The 17,338-nt window shown below is 37.8% G+C and overlaps 1 protein-coding gene across 1 annotated transcript in view; it reads right to left on the reverse strand.

Annotated features, from left to right (window-relative positions):
* Positions 1 to 324: 324 nt before the first annotated feature.
* LOC104938354 (neurofibromin) overlaps positions 325 to 17,338 on the reverse strand; it is a 162,546-nt gene continuing 145,532 nt past the window's right edge. Inside the window, exons 47-56 of the mRNA XM_019274828.2 lie at positions 13,718 to 13,849; positions 12,787 to 12,922; positions 10,730 to 10,887; positions 10,526 to 10,648; positions 10,317 to 10,435; positions 10,084 to 10,184; positions 6,766 to 6,908; positions 6,531 to 6,577; positions 5,407 to 5,623; positions 325 to 4,702 (exon numbers count right to left, since the gene is read on the reverse strand). Coding sequence (XP_019130373.2) covers positions 4,560 to 4,702; positions 5,407 to 5,623; positions 6,531 to 6,577; positions 6,766 to 6,908; positions 10,084 to 10,184; positions 10,317 to 10,435; positions 10,526 to 10,648; positions 10,730 to 10,887; positions 12,787 to 12,922; positions 13,718 to 13,849 — 1,319 coding nt within the window. The 3' untranslated portion in view covers positions 325 to 4,559. The remainder of the gene's footprint in view (positions 4,703 to 5,406; positions 5,624 to 6,530; positions 6,578 to 6,765; positions 6,909 to 10,083; positions 10,185 to 10,316; positions 10,436 to 10,525; positions 10,649 to 10,729; positions 10,888 to 12,786; positions 12,923 to 13,717; positions 13,850 to 17,338) is intronic.

Raw genomic sequence — 17,338 nt, forward strand, 5'->3', positions numbered from 1 at the left:
CGCTGTAGACCCCTGCCAAATTGGACCAGTGATGTCATTATTCAATCACTGGCTGTCAAGGTGGTGTTCAGCAAACAATGTTGACATCATACATAATTTGGGGACTTTCTGGGTAAAATCTGCTCTAATTAGGAGAGATGGGATTCATCCCACTTTGGATGTGTGGTTTAAATGGTGGATCCAAATCATGACAACCTGAAGTTGAGAGTATTGACAGCGAAGCTGACATCTATCATGGTGACTCAGATATGGATGAATTATGGTTGAGCAAAAATAGACCTCTTTGGATTAGAGGACGATACAGTGTCAAATCAACACTTGTGGAGAGCAAAACATTTTATTACTAACACTGGAATAGTTTGATTTGTATATTATTATACAGAAACTAACTGCTTTACAAAAACAAAATGATACAATATCACATGTATGTACAGTGTAGTAAATATACCATCTCAAATTGTACACAAAGTATTTACAATTGTCACACATACTGCATTAAAAACAAAACTCAGACTATTACTCTACAGACATTAGATTTTGCATAACATCAAATAAAACATGCCACATTTTGAGGTTTTTCATCTTTACAAACCCATGACTGTTTTTAAATTAGTGCAAGTCAACCACTTGTTTAAGAGGTTATAGTTACATAATCCTTAATATTTCCATTCAGACAAACTAAAACCTGGAAACAATGGCAATCTGCTAACACCGTACTCAAACAAATCTTGCCTTCTGATTTTTCCCAGATGTGTTCTGTTGAAGATACACTCGCTGTTTCTGTGATTCATGTTTTGTGGACACTTTTTAGAAGAAAATCAGCAGGTGTAGCTTTAAGAACAGTTAGTGAACAGTGGTGAGTAGAGACAATGGATTGAGTTATTCAATGAGACATTTCTGTGGAATCTGACACTTAAATATGAATAAACACGTACCTTTACAGCTTCAGTGGCCCTCCACCCTAAAATCCTTCCAATCTGATGTCCATAGCCACTCTGTACCAAGCCATCACTGTCCAAACATCCTGTGCCCTTAAAGAATGTGACTATCAAAACCTAAAGGTGATGAAACTCCATGCTTGCTCCCTTTCCAAGCCCTCCTTTATATTTACATGTGAAGGAGGGCAGATGTTTATTTAAATGCATCAGCCAGTCCATGAAAATAAAAACATTAGTTTTGGAAACCTGACATCAGATTGGATTTATTTGTCCAATAAAATTAGTGGCTCAAGGCTAAAATGTGCTTGAAACCAAGTATTTGTTGGACTGTCTAATAGTGTCTGAAACGATTTTTATTACAGTAAAATCAGCAGATTGGTCAGAGTGACTTTTTATAACTTTCCCTAAACAGACAATGCAACACATTTCTTGGTTTGGTCCTTGCTTTCTTTCTTAGAACAATTCTATTAAGGAAAAGATGTCAGTGATAGAGGGCAACAAAAAGGGAGGTACAATTTCTAATTTGTTAAACTCTTGAAGCTGAATCTGAAACTAGGAAATTCCTAATTCTCTTTACTCAGTCTTCCTTTTATTGTTCTTTGAGGCTAAATTACAAAATGCTATTTCTAAGACTGTCTTGAATGAAGTTTCCCATTCGATGGAATTTATGTATTGATCAGGGATTCACTGAATGAACTACATAGACAGAAGAAAATAAGACATCCCATCAGATGGCTACAAAACAGTGAACTGAACCAGAAATGTATACATAAAGTAATATAAACACTTAAAATTGTAAGAAAAGTCATCAGACTTGTGTAGACACTGCTCAGACAAAAATAAAGTCAGAGTTGTACAACAATACTCAACTCTTATCATGCATAGATGTTAAGGCAGGATAGAAGCATTTTGACAAACCAACCCTGTTGAGCTGTGGATGGAGGTTGCGAGGGGAGCACTAAACAGTAAAGTCCAGTTGTACACTTGCTGAAAAAACAAACAAACAAATCAAATCTATCGCAACATGTGTAAACAGCTGCTGCTGCTGTTAGAGCTGTATGTTTAAACCCATTTACTGCAAACCATGTGACTCCACAGAAAACCATACTGTTTTAGTATCTTTATACCCTTCTGGCAGCTATTGGTTCCTATTAATTCAGTAAAAACGTCAAAATCAACCTGCAGGCTGTTGTTATCCATCACAATGATCACCATGAATGCTTATACTGTAGGATGGATATTATTTTGGCACAGTGATTGATTGAATGATTTTTAAATTTAAATACATTGAAAAAAATCTTCAGATAATGGGTTCTGAGATTGGTGAGACAAATATGGTTAATGATTGAACATATGTAGTAAGGTGAACATTTCAGTGTTAAAACAAACTGCTCTCTGGTGAACAAGCTGTAATAAAGAGACATAGGTGATAAGATGTGCACTGTATTACCACAAGTTATAACAGGTAAACACTAACAACAGATATTATGTTGGCAGTGATGGCTTAGTTACCTTAAGCAAGTTTCAACATTATGGAATAAATACAAACAAATGGCTGCCTGGAGAAATGCACTCAACCAGTTAAAAGACTACAGTACGCTTTGAAAAGCAGTCAGCAGTGTGTGTAGTTAATTGAGTTCAAACTAAACCCTTCAGCAGCAACAGAACATGTTTTTGAAAGCAGATGCTTTACAGTGCAGAAGATCTGCTACTATCAGATCTCGGGGGGGTATTAGAGGGTTGGTTTAAAATGACACAGCTGGCCTCTGCATCAACAATATCCTGAATTATTATTACTAAAGATCCCAACAGGAAAATTCCACCATCTTACACTTCTCCACTAAGGAAACTCTTGAATCTGTGTCAGCTGGGTCAGTGGTGTGATGACTTGCATCCTGTATGACTGGGTGCTCAAGAATCTGTGTTCGAGTCTGTGGGAATAAGACCAGTACCAGATGTTTGCAGTTTTATGTTTTGAGATCTCAAATATTTCTGATTATTTCAACATTCACATTAAAGAAATTACAGAAAAACCAGACACTGTTTTGTGTCGGAGTAAGAAAAGATACCAAGCAAAAGAGACAAGCAAAGGACCTGCTTCTGTAGTCAGTGCACTGACAGTCGGCACCATGTTAAGTCTTCGATAATATATTTTCCAAGTTTAGTTTATTTCATTGAACACTTGAGAAGTTTGGCTTTCTGAATGTGAAGTGTGACAGATCAGTGACCTACTAGGTTTTAAGCACATCTCACAGTTCTGATGCTTGTTAAGGGTCAAATTTGATTTTGTTGTTAAATAATACAAAAGTGTGCTTTTAGTGTGCAAAAGATGCAGAAAACAGAATGTTTCTGTCTTGATATGAACACACTGGTATGTGTTTATGTTCCCACTATTATGAAATGATAAATAGCCCCATCAAAGTTTCATATAGGGTAGATTTTTCTTTTTAAGAGCCCACAGGACAAACCTCTGGGTCCAGACTGGTTTAGATGGTTGTGGGTCCAGTTTAGACTGTTGAGGTGAAATGGAGGTGTGTATGATCACACTGTCAACTGCCTCTTTTCTATTCAAATGGTCCTCAGAGGTAATTAATAAGCACTAAATCTCTATGTTAACAGGTAACTAAGGATTTGGCATTATATTGCACCGAGCTGATATAGTAATGTTGCCTCCCTGTTCGCTGTACAAATAAAACTGGTGGTTGACAAAGGAGTTTGAGAGTTGAGGATTATTGCCTATTACACAATTTTGCTTTGTTAGGCTGCTGAAAATACACGAATAAACGAAAAACAGCGAAATAAAAGCAAATTGCACAAGCCCCCCCCCCCAAAAAAAACAAGACAAAACAAAGCTCAACGCTATTTACATGGTTGCATTTCCCCTAGTGTTTTGCAATCTTCATGTTGATACATTGAAAGTGTTTGAAAAGAAAACATTTTTGGAAAGTGTTTGAAAAAAAAGATTTGTGTTGCACTATCTAGCTGTACAGGATAAATATTTTCAGGCAACAGGGTATATGGATGATTGTATATTTGACGATCATTGGAGGCCGGTCTTGAGGCAGCTTGGGTGAACTTGTGGTGATATGGACAGCTTGCCTCCATAATTAGTACCTGTTCTTTGACCCCAGCAAGGTTTGACTCTTACTTTACAAATTGTACACATTGAAAAACCCTGACAAAGGCACACCATGGAGAAAACGTCAACATCTAAATTAGCACTAAGGACTAGTTATACATAATCTGTCTATGTAAAATATGTACAGGACTAGGGGAGGGAAGATGAAATGTCTGAACAAGGTCCTGTCTCATAGATCAAGGGATGTGTTTCGGATCCAAGTCCAAGTCCACTAAACTTTGATTTACAGACAGTATTCCCATCAGCCTCGGAGGGATTATTTCTTCAATAGTTTCATGGGTGACCGCCATTACTACAGCTGAACATCCTTGAAGAAAATTTGCCCTTGCTAATATTCCAAAATCACATGTTCTCCTGCCAGAGCAACAATGATGAAGAAGGAAAAAATTCAAAACAGTAAAAAGTAGAGTGCAGCAGGCCTGGCAGGCTGGGAAGGAGTGGAGAGGAGGAGGAGTTGTGAGGGCTGGGTGTTTTCTGGCTGATCAGACAATCTTTTTGATGCTCGGTCTCTTGAAACTGCCAGCGCTGCGCTGCTTCTGGACCTGACTGGCTGAACCGTGGCGAGTGCGACCCCCGCTGGACAGAGCAGAACTGGGGGATAGCTGGACATTCTCCTTATCAACACCTGGAGGACCACCAGGAGCACAGACAACACACTGTTTTAGAGTAGTTTGCACTTTATGGTATTGCTGCATGTGCAGAATTTCATCCATAATACATTCAAGACTGAAAAGTCTCACTCAAATATTTCCTCAGACTTTTCTCTAAATCAGTAATCAACTCACATATGTATGTGAGTCAACTTCATCCTTTAACTCTTTACTTAGAAGTGAATTTTGGCAGCAGCTCCTCCCTGCTGCAGAGTGAGTACAGCCTATCAATGCTGGACCCTGGTCCTTATACTGTGAACCAGCTCATCACAGAGACTGAGAAGAGGTGTGAAACATATGTTAAACTTATATTTTTCTTACAGTGGACACTAAAAAGAACAATTTAAAAAATCTGTTGATCCTCTGTTAACCGTGTTAACAGATAAGTGGTTAATCTTTGAGTAAAGCCGTGGGTTTGTGGACACTGACTAATATATCTGTTTGTTATTAAATGTATGTCAGCGTTGCTTTAACAAGTTATAAGCATTGTTCTGTGACTGCATTAAAATTTGTGGTTGGTGATATCATTCGAATTTTTTTTTTATCACCGATTTCAAAAAGTGATTCAACAACAGCATAATTAGGTGACTTGTTTCAGCTGCAGGAGCTGTGGTCAGTTCCCATTTAGTTTATACAGGAAGTCAGAGTAAGTAATTGTGTGTGTGTGTGTGTTTGAGACCTGGTGAATGTTGTGAGGTGGCCAGTGAGGTCATGGAGTTGGACAGGTTGAGGTTGGCAGTGATGCTGAGCTGGCTCTGGCTGGTGGGAGGGTAGGGGGAAGTTGGCGTCCTTAGCTGCTCCTCCCCTCGCTCCTCATCAGCCGCTGGTAGGTAGCTGTCAATTAACGCCTCCAGAAACTTAACGATCAGCTCAGCATAATCTGGTATCTGTGTTTGCTGCAAGGTAACCACAGATACTGTTACTAGATAGATAAATATGTCATACATATGATAGATAAATATTTCATTAAAATGACCGTTTCATCTGAGAGATAAGGTCACCACAAAACATGATGTTTGCCGCCAACTTAAAACCTTACAGCCACTATATGCATAGAATTTGAAGGAATTGTCTGAGTATGGCAGTAGTATCAACAAGGACAAAGAACTGCGGTGCAATGTCCTGCTCCACTAAATGAATGTTAGAGAAAAGTTGTGCTGCACAACTACAAGGTGCACAAAGTAACCAGAAGAAAATGGAAAAGGTCTCTGGAGTCTCTAGTATGGCTCGTTGAAAAATGCGCTTTAAATACTCATTGTTTAAAAACTTCATCACAGATTAATAACCTCAGAAAGAAACTCAATGAGGCTTACTGTTCCATCTGTAGTAAAAATAAGAAATTACATGATGTTGACAAACAACATCACTGGGTTTTTAATTTTAAGCAGATGGACTGGAATATAGATAAGTATTTATATGAACGTTTTCTTTCAATCCATTTTTGGTAAACCTCTCGTCCACAGAGCAGATCATCAAGATGGATCATCATCAGTGTTCTGAACTAGTGGTGTTTGAACTAGTCCAGCTTCTTAGGTGCTACCTTACTGCGTGATCTGTGTTCTTTTTGGGTTCATGTACAAAAATGTACATAGAGCAATACTGGAATTACTGATTTTTATTAATTTATTGTGCCTTAATTACCTATGAGAGAGAGAGAGAGAGAGAGAGAGAGAGAGAGAGAGAGAGAGAGAGAGGTTGCAGAACTGTCATGTAATTGCTTAGTAAGCAGAATATTTTATGCGTGGCAGCCAAGGGTGCCTCAAGGAAAATGAAAAAACGATATGAGGACAGAATCAATCATACCTTAGAGAAGGGTCCTGCAAACCTCCAAAGTCCATTAAAGCCAAAGCCTGTGAAATGAAAGAGAAAGAAAGAAGGAAAGACAGAAGAAGTGGTGTCATGAAAGATGAGGAGACAGTGTCAAAATGCTTACAAAAGCACAGAGCGGTAACCCTTTCAATAAACTGTCAGGTTGTGTCTCAAGTGTACGACCAATAGTATTAACTCAGGATGTGAACATGTGAAAAGTGTGTATTACTTTGTAAATAGGAGGGTTGGTACTGGGGCGGTGACTCTTCATGGTACACCACACTCTGAACGATGCCATGGACAGGATTCAGGAGGTTGGTGTCCTGGCACATTGACAGCACAGTGTTGATCTTAGAATCCAGCAGGTTGTGGCTAAGGAAGAGCACACCGACATTGTTAAGTCATAATGATGCTGTGCATGAACACAGGTTGAAAGTTTAAACCATGGCTTTGACTAAATGAGACTTATATGAGACTTAATGGCTATTGTAATAGCACAAGTGTACTGGTTAATCTTACATCTGATGTCGATGCAGCAGCCTGACAAGCCACAGGGATCTTTTAATACCACAGCGAGGCGCATTAAGTATATATATATATATATATAGATCGATATATATATATATAGATATATATATATATCTATATATTATTATTATTATTCTTATTTATATGATATATTATATTTAGATATATAATATATAATATATATATATATTGTGTGTGTGTGTGTGTGTGTGTGTTCAGGAAATTAAACCTTGAATAAATGGAATGAAATCTGAATATATTGAATGAAGCCTGAATATATTTAATCAAACCTTGAATATATTGAATGAAGTCTGAAGTCTGAATATATTGAATGAAACCTTGAATATATTGAATAAAACTTTGAATATATTAAATGAAGTCTGAATATATGGAATGAGACTTTGAATATATTGAATGAAACTTGACTGACATCAGACCTTATGGCATCTTGTGTAACGTGTGGACGCTATAGCTAAAAGTGAGTGACAACGAATCGAGTCAATCCGCTCACAACTAGTTGCAGCAACATTAAACTATGAGGACATCATTAAAACTGTGTGTACCTGCCAAAATACCTCCGATACCCCTGACCAATAAGCAGTTGCCTGGCCTGTTGTAGGCCAGCCATGGTTAAAAATTGAGAAAACTTCTTCATCAGAAGTATGGACAGGGTATTGGACAGGCGTATCTGAAGGATTTCGGCACGCATTGGCCAGTGTATTTATCATGTCCTCATTGCTTAATATCGCTGCAACTAGATTGCAGGCGGCCTGACTCATTGTCATTCACTTTTACAGACTGTTACACAAGATGGCTTGAATATATTGAATGGTCTGAATATATGGAATGAAACCTTGAATATATTGAATGAAGTCTGAATATATTGAATGAAGTCTGAATATATGGAATGAAACTTTAAATATATGGAATGAACCCTTTGAATATATGGAATGAACCTTTAAATATATGGAATGAACCTTTGAATATATGAAATGAAACCTTGAATATATGGAATGAAACTTTAAATATATGGAATGAACCCTCTGAATATATGGAATGAACCTTTGAATATATGGAATGAACCTTTGAATATATGGAATGAACCTTTGAATATATGGAATGAACCTTTAAATATATGGAATGAACCCTTTGAATATATGGAATGAACCTTTGAATATATGGAATGAACCTTTGAATATATGGAATGAACCTTTGAATATATGGAATGAAACTTTGAATATATGGAATGAAACTCTGAATATATCGAATGAAACCTTGACTATATGGAATGAAACTTTGATTATATGGAATGAACCTTTGAATATATGGAATGAACCTTTGAATATATGGAATGAAACTTTGAATATATTGAATGAAACCTTGAATATATGGAATGAAACTTTGAATATATGAAACTTGACTGACGTCAGACTTTGTGGCAGTGCCTGCAGCCATCTTGTGTAACAGTCTGTAAAAGCGAATGACAATGCGTCAGGCCGGCCGCAAGCAATTAAGCAATCAGGACATGATAAATACACTGCGAATGCGTGCCAAAATCCTCCCGATACCCCTGACCAATACCCTGCCCGTACTTCTGACGAAGAAGTTCATTTAATTTTTAACAATCATTCCATATATTCAAAAGTTTCATTCCATATATTCAAAGTTTCGGCAAAATCTCATTATGCATTTGTCTGTCTGTCCGCAGTGCGCTGTGTGAGTAAGGAGCCCAAAGCTGACAATATGTCGTGGATCATAAAATAAGTTCAATACTAAAATAAATATTCACCCTGCATTGGTCTATGAATGTGGGTGATGCTTATTGTATCTAACCAATATATGAAGAGCTTCTCTTTCAGTTCATGAAATCTCTGTAGCCGCAGCAGCTTCTCCAGCCCCGGAGAAGTGCCGCGTCAGAGCACAGTGCCATTACGCACGGCCATTCACTGTGTTTACCTTCATTAAATCACCTAAAAACTATATCAAGCTAACCATACAGCGTCTTGGGCCCTTTCTTGTGTATGGGTGGAGATTATACACTGGGTGTTGTGGGGCACTCCTGTGAGGTTAAAGGCATGCTGAGGTTGGCCTGATGCTTTATGTCTGCCACGATTAAAAAGGGAGCGAACTTCCTTGTCAGGTAATCGGTATTGGTCAGGGGTATCGGGGGGATTTGGGCCCGTACACGCAGTGTTAATGATGTCCTCATAGTTTAATATTGCTACAACGAGATTGTAAGCGGACTGACTCGTTGTCACTCACTTTTAGCTATAGCATCCACACGTTACACAGAATGTCGTGGAGTCTGACGTCAGTCAAGTTTCATTCAATATATTTAAAGTTTCATTCCATATATTCAGACTTCATTCAATATATTCAAAGTTTCATTCCATATATTCAGACTTCATTCAATATCTTCAAGGTTTCATTCCATATATTCAGACTTCATTCAATATCTTCAAGGTTTCATTCAATATATTCAGACTTCATTCCATATATTCAAAGTTTCATTCAATATATTCAAAGGTTTAATTTCCTGAACGGCATGCCATAATATATATATATATATATATATATGTACATACACACACACACACGTGAAAAAACTATTAGAGAATAGTTGCTGAAAACATGTAAAGAGACTTTGTGTGCAGAGCTTAATGTATTTGGTTATATGTGCAATTTCTTTATTTAATAAATAATAATACATATTTGTGTAGTAGGATTATATTGGGTTTATAAAATCTGATTTATCCCCTAACCATATGTTTACCCTAGACTGATTATACTTATTTACAATGAGATATCTGTGACCATTTCGCCAAGCATTAGAGTTTAAAGGTGCATAATGCGTTCCTCACATCACAAGCCTATAGTGAAAAGGTTAAACAGTTCTTAGGTACTAGGAACCAAATGGTCTGACCTTAGACTAGACTAGACCAAAGAATAGAAACTGGAAAAAGTCTCAAAGCACAGAATACAACCTAACCAAGAGAAAGGTGATGGGATGGCTACTTACACAACAGGGAAAACTTTTGGGAATACAACACTAGCTTCAGCCAAGTACTCATACAGAATTCGCTGGTCAAAGTCATCAGTCGTGTATTTAACCTGGGTTGCCTGGAAAATCAGATGTCAGATGTTCACGAATCAAATATCGTTAGTAAGTATATTTATTTATTTTCAGTTTTTTTTATCAGTCATGTTCCACTGGATTGAAATTTGTAAACATTGTGGGACGTGTCTCCTCACCAGCACAGTGAGCAGCAGAGCCTGGATCTTTGGGTCCGTGAGCACCTCTTCATCTAGCAGAACATTGGACTCTGATACAGACACCTTCCGAAGGTGGGAATTTCCGATTCTTTGTGTCTCTGTAATTATAACATGGATGACTTCCATTAAATATTTTGTAAAACTGCATCATTTCAAAGAAGAGGGAAAGGCAAGGATTATACTCTCACCTATCTCGTAGTCATTCTCTGCTACACGTCTCATCTTGGGAGGAGTGGTCATACCCGACTCCATTTCTGGTCTCTTTGGTGCTTTAGAGTCCGATATGAGATGATCGAAGCTCTTCCTAGTGCCTGACAAACATAAAAATACATTTAAAAAATGAATGAATGAAAGATCAATATGTACTGTAGATAGCAAAGGTATAAATATACCCAGGAGCTTCTTGGTATTGGCCTGCGACGGCTGACCCATGTCCAGACTCATGGACTTGCGTGTTCGTGGGCTGATCTGGCCCACTGTGGGGTAATGGGCAGAAAGGTAGCGCTCTGAAACCTGAGGTGATGTCCATGGCTGAGTCTCTCGCAGAGTTCTGAGAGGAAGGTGAATGAAAGACAACTTTATGACTCATTTAAAAAACTTAAACTTGGACAACAGATGATACAAGAACAAAGTATGACACACTGGAGCTCTCACTACCTTTTTCTTCTCACTTTGTTTAAATGACCTATAAAAGTTTTGACACACATTGAATGTAGAGGTGTTTTTTTTTTTTTTTTTTTTTTAAATCATCATTGTTTTACTGAAGCGGACAACACCATAACCTAAATCTGAAAACAATGCACAAATGCTTAGAGAAGCAGAAACAGTAATGGCTAATAGCTAAGTTTATTCAACAACACTACGTCTACAGCCTTGCTAGCAGCCATGCTGTACTTGGACACAGTGGTGTTTTAAGCTAAATAAACAACAACATCAACGTGATAACATGCCAACAAAGACATTGTCTAGTCTGCCTATTGTGTTGTGGATGGATCAGAAAACTTTATCCTTGGTTTTTAATTCATAGTTTTCTCTGGACCCCTGTCAAATCTGACCAGTGATGACATGTTTAGCCGCATGCCATCATTTAATCACCGGCTGTAAAGGCGATGACCAGCAAACGATGTGAGCTGCTTGAATAACTGGATGAGTTTCTGGGAAAAATCTGATCTAAATAAGAGAGGCAGCATTCATAGCACTTTGGGCGGAGCGGCTCTCATATCTAGAAATCTGGCCAACTTTATTAGTCAGCCTAAACCATGTCAACCCAGAGTTGAGACCAGGAGCCAGAGTTGTAGTCCTACACACTTCTCTACACTTCCACTAGAGCAGTTACTAGTTACCCAATCATCTATAGAGACTGCGTCTGCCTCCCGAATGAATTAAGTTCAGATTATGATATTGACCAAAGTCATTCATATATATATACATCTATACATATATATATCTATATATCTATTATACATATACTATATATAATATTATATAATATATATATATTATATATATATATATATATATATATTATATAATATATATATATATATATATATATGAATATTTATATATATATCTATATTATATATATATATATATATTATATTATATCTATATATATTCTATATATTATATATATATATATATAATTCATATATATATATATGAATATTATATTATATTAGGGCTGTCAATCGATTAAAAAAAAATTAACTAATTAATCGCAAAAAATCTCTGTAATTAATCGCGATTAATCGCGATTAATCTATCAATAAATATATCAATACATTAAATGCATTTTTCTGAGACTGAAGCTTATAATGAATATTATTTATGTAAAATGATCAAATTAATGTAGAATAAACACAGGGCAACTTTTTAAATGAAATGTTCCCCATAAAAATCCGTCCTTATCCATCTTTCCGCCATAGACTCTCCTTTAGTTAGGATAGATCAAGACATATACATAGACGCCGCATTGACAGGTTGGTCCGTTGTTGCGATACGTTAACATGTCCGCCATATTGGATGTGGCAGATTTGCCCATAACTAATACAACAGGGCCATTTTAGCTATGGGCAATGTGGGCTACCGGCCGGGCGCAGTCTCCGTGAGGGCTTTAAGTTAATGCCTCTTATACACCCATTCACACCCACACCCACTATCTGGGATCTTGGGAAACAAAGCTCTACTTGCCACATCCAAAATGCGGACGCCACCGGAAGTAAACAAAACCGCGTTAATTGCGTTAATTTTTTTTAACGCGTTAATTCTTAAATTAATCGACAAAATTAACGCGTTAATTTTGACCGCACTAATATATATATTCATATATATATATTATATATTATATATATATATATATATATCTATATATATATATATATATATATATATAACATTTCATATAAATAACATTGCATTAGATTTTTTCATTTGTTCCCCGCCTCACCTGCAGCTGGGATCAGTGATGTGACTGGAATAGGTATCCATGGGTACTGGGTCCACAGAGAGGTCAGAAATCAGTAGTGACTTCCTGTGCTTGAGGCTGCAGCGACTTCGGACCTCCTCAGATACAGTGAGCAGTGCTGCACAAAACAGCACAAAGGGATTATGGTCCAGACAAGAGCAAGGCAGAGCTTTTCGTAAACTTGCTCAATATGGTAAATGGAAATGGTAAATGGACTGTACTTATATAGCGCCTTTCTAGTCTTCCGACCACTCAAAGCGCTCTACACTACATATCTCATTCACCCCATCCACACACATTCATACTCTGATGGCATTGGCTACCGTGCAAGGTGCCAACTGCTCATCAGTCTAAGGATCTAAGCATTCATACACATTCATACACCGATGGTACAGCCTTCGGGAGCAACTTGGGGTTCAGTATCTTGCCCAAGGACACTTCGGCATGCAGATTAGTCCACTAATCATCTGATTAGCCACCTGTAATGTGTGTATCCAACTTTTGGAAGAAAAAAAAAAAGAAAAAAGTCAGATGCTTGGATCGGACAAACCTAAACAGTGACCAGACTGAAGTGTCTGATACTCTACCTGTTAAGTTCTGGATTGGTTTATTTCATGTACCAGCTTCGAAATCGAAATAAAGTTATTTCCTGATTGTTTCACAGTGGTTATTGTTCAGCACAAATAGACACACCGCACCCCAAATTCGCTACAGCGCCTGATCATGTCTGAATGCGGCCTAACTCTGGCTTCACTTACTCTAATGCATACTACTACTACTGATAATAATAAAAAGACAAATTTCTTCAGTAATATGATAATGGAATTAAATAGGAATACGATGGGAGGTATTTTTCATTGTGCAATGGTTGTCCCGTAGTATAGTGCTGAAATGTATAAAGAGTGTTACATACCTGCCAGGTAGGCCACACTATGGGTGTTGACCTCAAACTTGTCACATTTGAGATGCTTGCTGATGAGAGCCAAGAGTGTGTGCAGTATCCTCACTGTCCTAGCTACTGTGGTGGGTGATGGGTGTCTATAGCCTAGAGACACAAGTTAGACATATAAAAGCAGTCAGAGACAAGATCCAAATCTTTTTGGCACATACTACTGCATTAAAATAATCCACCCAGAAAGAACAATAATACCTACATAAACTGGTGCCAAGTATCACTGCCTTATATTCACTCTGCAGTTGAACCAAAATATGTGCATACAACTAAATAATCTTCTGTTTTCTCTGTATGTGACTGATGTGAACATACACACTCAATGACTCCGACAAACCAGAGAAGTCCACCAGTATCCAGATGATTAATGATTTTACAGATTGTTTCTCATAAAATGTCATTAGGGTTATTTATTTCTATTTATTTTTATTTAATTTTGTTAGTTATTTTGGTGTTGTGTTTCAGTTTATTTAGCTGACAATTATTTCGGATTAATGTTGTTGTTGATTCTCTCAAGCTGCAGTATTCATTTAGACAGTAGTAAAGTAGTAACATGATAGGATGCACTGCACGGTTTCGCCACAAGGCTGCGCCTGGAGGAGACCAACTGCTCTGGTTCTGGGACGTTGGTGGGTTGCTATGGAAACGGAAGTGAGCAACAGGACGGACTTTGGACGAGCAGTAGAAAACTGTATTATTAAATTAAAATATTTTCATGTGTTAAAATAAATCATTTTCAAGTGAACTACGCACTTGTGACCTGGCGCTGTGCGAGGCGGCAGCCTGTGGCCGCGGCTCCCGTCATGTTTTTTAAACTTTCGTTTATTTGTCGGTTCGTTAATTTTGTCTGTTTTTCCTGATCAGTTACAACCTGTTCATAAGAGTTGTGACAATGGCTGGACTTACTTTTGTTACCTTTTTACATGTTTTTCTGCTGTTTTTCCTGCCCTTTGTAACTGGGAACCTTGCCACCGGCAGTAGTGGGAGCATTGTTTACAAGCAAGCAGCTGATTGCGCTGTGTAAACCCGTGCTGCTTACCGGGACACAGGCCAAGACTGTGCTTTCTCCCTTCCTCTTCACCTTATACACCACCGACTTTAAGTACAACTCTGAGTCATGTCACCTGCAGAAGTTCTCTGATGACCAGAGCAGTCAAGTAACGAAGTACAAATACTTCGTTACCTTACTTAAATAGAGTTTTTGGGTATCTATACTTTACTGGAGTAATTATTTTTCAGCCGACTTTTTACTTTTACTCCTTACATTTTCATGCAGTTATCGGTACTTTTTACTCCTTACATTTTTAAAACAACCTCGTTACTCATATTTTCATTTCATTTTTCATCGTTAAAAAAACGTAGACTGAATTTGATTGTGATTGGATGAGAAGTATAAACATATACCATTCCGACCATAGACATATATACATAGACACCACATTGAGCGCTGAATCGTATGTTGACGTCGCCGCCATATTGGATGTGGCAGATCTGCCCGTAAACTAATACAAGGAAATGGACTGAACTTCATAAAGCGCCTTTCTACAAAGTTCTTTAAGTAAGTATATATATATATATATAATATATATTATTATATATATATATATATATATAGTATATATATATATAATATATCTATATATATTATTATCATACACATATACACACACACACCACATACACATAGAGATATATATATACACATACACACACACACACACACACATTTAGACACAGATTAAATGTTAAATATAAATATTTCAATATTTATCATCACAGTAACAGTGTTACACACATTAGTAGCTGTAAACACTCAGCATTAGAAAAATACATACGTTGGTTTGGTGCTTACATAAGGAGTAAACATTTATAATCATCACTTTAAAAGTTACATACGTTGTTTTTGGTGCCTGTTTGTTTCCCAGATATATTAGTGTGTGTGTGAATGTGTGTATAAGAGACATTAACTTAAAGAACTTTGTAGAAAGGCGCTTTATGAAGTTCAGTCCATTTCCTTGTAATAGTTTACGGGCAGATCTGCCATTTCCAATATGGCGGACCCGTTGACGTATAGCGACCAACGACCAACCCGCTCAATGCGGCGTCTATGTATATATGTCTATGATTCCGACACACTATTGGTCTGTCGCCCCTACACGTTGCAAATCACGTCACACGCAAGCAAGCTTCGAAGCAGTGGTTTTATGGAATTGTAGTTCAGGTGTGAAGCACGTAGCGATGCTTCAGTGTCGCAACTCGCGTTGCCGTCAGTACTGTGCTTCGTCCTCCAACCTACCAGGCTGCTCACCTGCTCCATTTCGGAAATGTCTCAACCAAGCACCAGTGAGGAGGTTGGTAGCCAGGAAGACCAGCCAAGTTTTATACATCCCTGGCCATACCTGGAAGAATTTTTCGAAATGGTTGGAGCCAAAAACAACTCCTTTCGAATGTGCTGCAAGCTCTGCGCACCCAAGTACCACGAGCTAATGGCTTTCAAAAACTCGCCATCTAATTTGAAAAAGCATACTGAGGTAAGCTGAACGTTTATTATCAGTCAATTAATGATAAAATATTGTAGTAACCTAGTAAATTCTTAATGGTAAATTTGCAGTGGCTATGGCTATATACATGCCAAGACATGGTTTGCATGCTAGCGGCAATAGGCTGTGATTTAACTTTGTAAGTTCGTTTGGTGGGCTCTGTGTGAGATTTGAAATTCGACTTTAACCAAATGTTGTTTGAGTTTATATTATTGCTATACGCAATATATGTAAGGTAATTGTGCAAAGCACAAGTCTACAGCTGGTTGATAGAGTGTGTTCTTACTTAGAATTGGCATTATCCTGTTTGTGTATGAGAGTGCACGCGCCCATGTGGGGCATGCCCTATGGCTCCTTGTGAGGAGGTAACTGCCACCTATTAGCCAAATGCAGTTTAAAATGAATTTGTTAGTGTTAGGATTTTCATAAATAATGCTACTGTTCAGTCATGCCAGTTGCTTGCATATTCTGGTCTGCTCAACATAATAGCGTAGACCAGTAAAACTGCTCCCCAACTTGTAGTTTGACCTTCATTCATGAACTTCAAGCATGACATTTAATACAGTGGAAGTCCTAGATAGTCTGAGCTTGTAGTTTGAGAGGAATAATATGAATCTCAATCTGTGCCTGGGCATTTATTTTCTTCACAGAAGAAACACCCCACTCGTCTAGAGAGGTACACACAACTTACTTCAGCAGCCCTCAAAAGTAAGTCATCCACTGAAGGTTCATTGGTCCCACCTTCCAAACAAACTAAGCTGTGGGAGACTCAAAGAGTGTCCCAGGCAAGTGTGGATAAAGTAGTCCTCAATTTCGTTGTCCAAGGCTTGCACCCACCACACATTGTTCAGCAACAGGGCTTCATTGATCTTGTGCAATATCTACAGCCAAATACAAATGTAATGACATGCAATACTGTTGTAAACAAAGTCACAAAGGCCTCTGTTGAAATGAAAAGAAAACTGAAAGCTGCCCTTAGTGAAGTTCAGTTCATAGCAACAACAACAGACTGCTGGACGGCACACCATCGCAGTTTCATTGG

The sequence above is a fragment of the Larimichthys crocea genome, unplaced genomic scaffold (genome assembly GCF_000972845.2).
Source record: "Larimichthys crocea isolate SSNF unplaced genomic scaffold, L_crocea_2.0 scaffold320, whole genome shotgun sequence".
Lineage (NCBI taxonomy): Eukaryota > Metazoa > Chordata > Actinopteri > Sciaenidae > Larimichthys > Larimichthys crocea.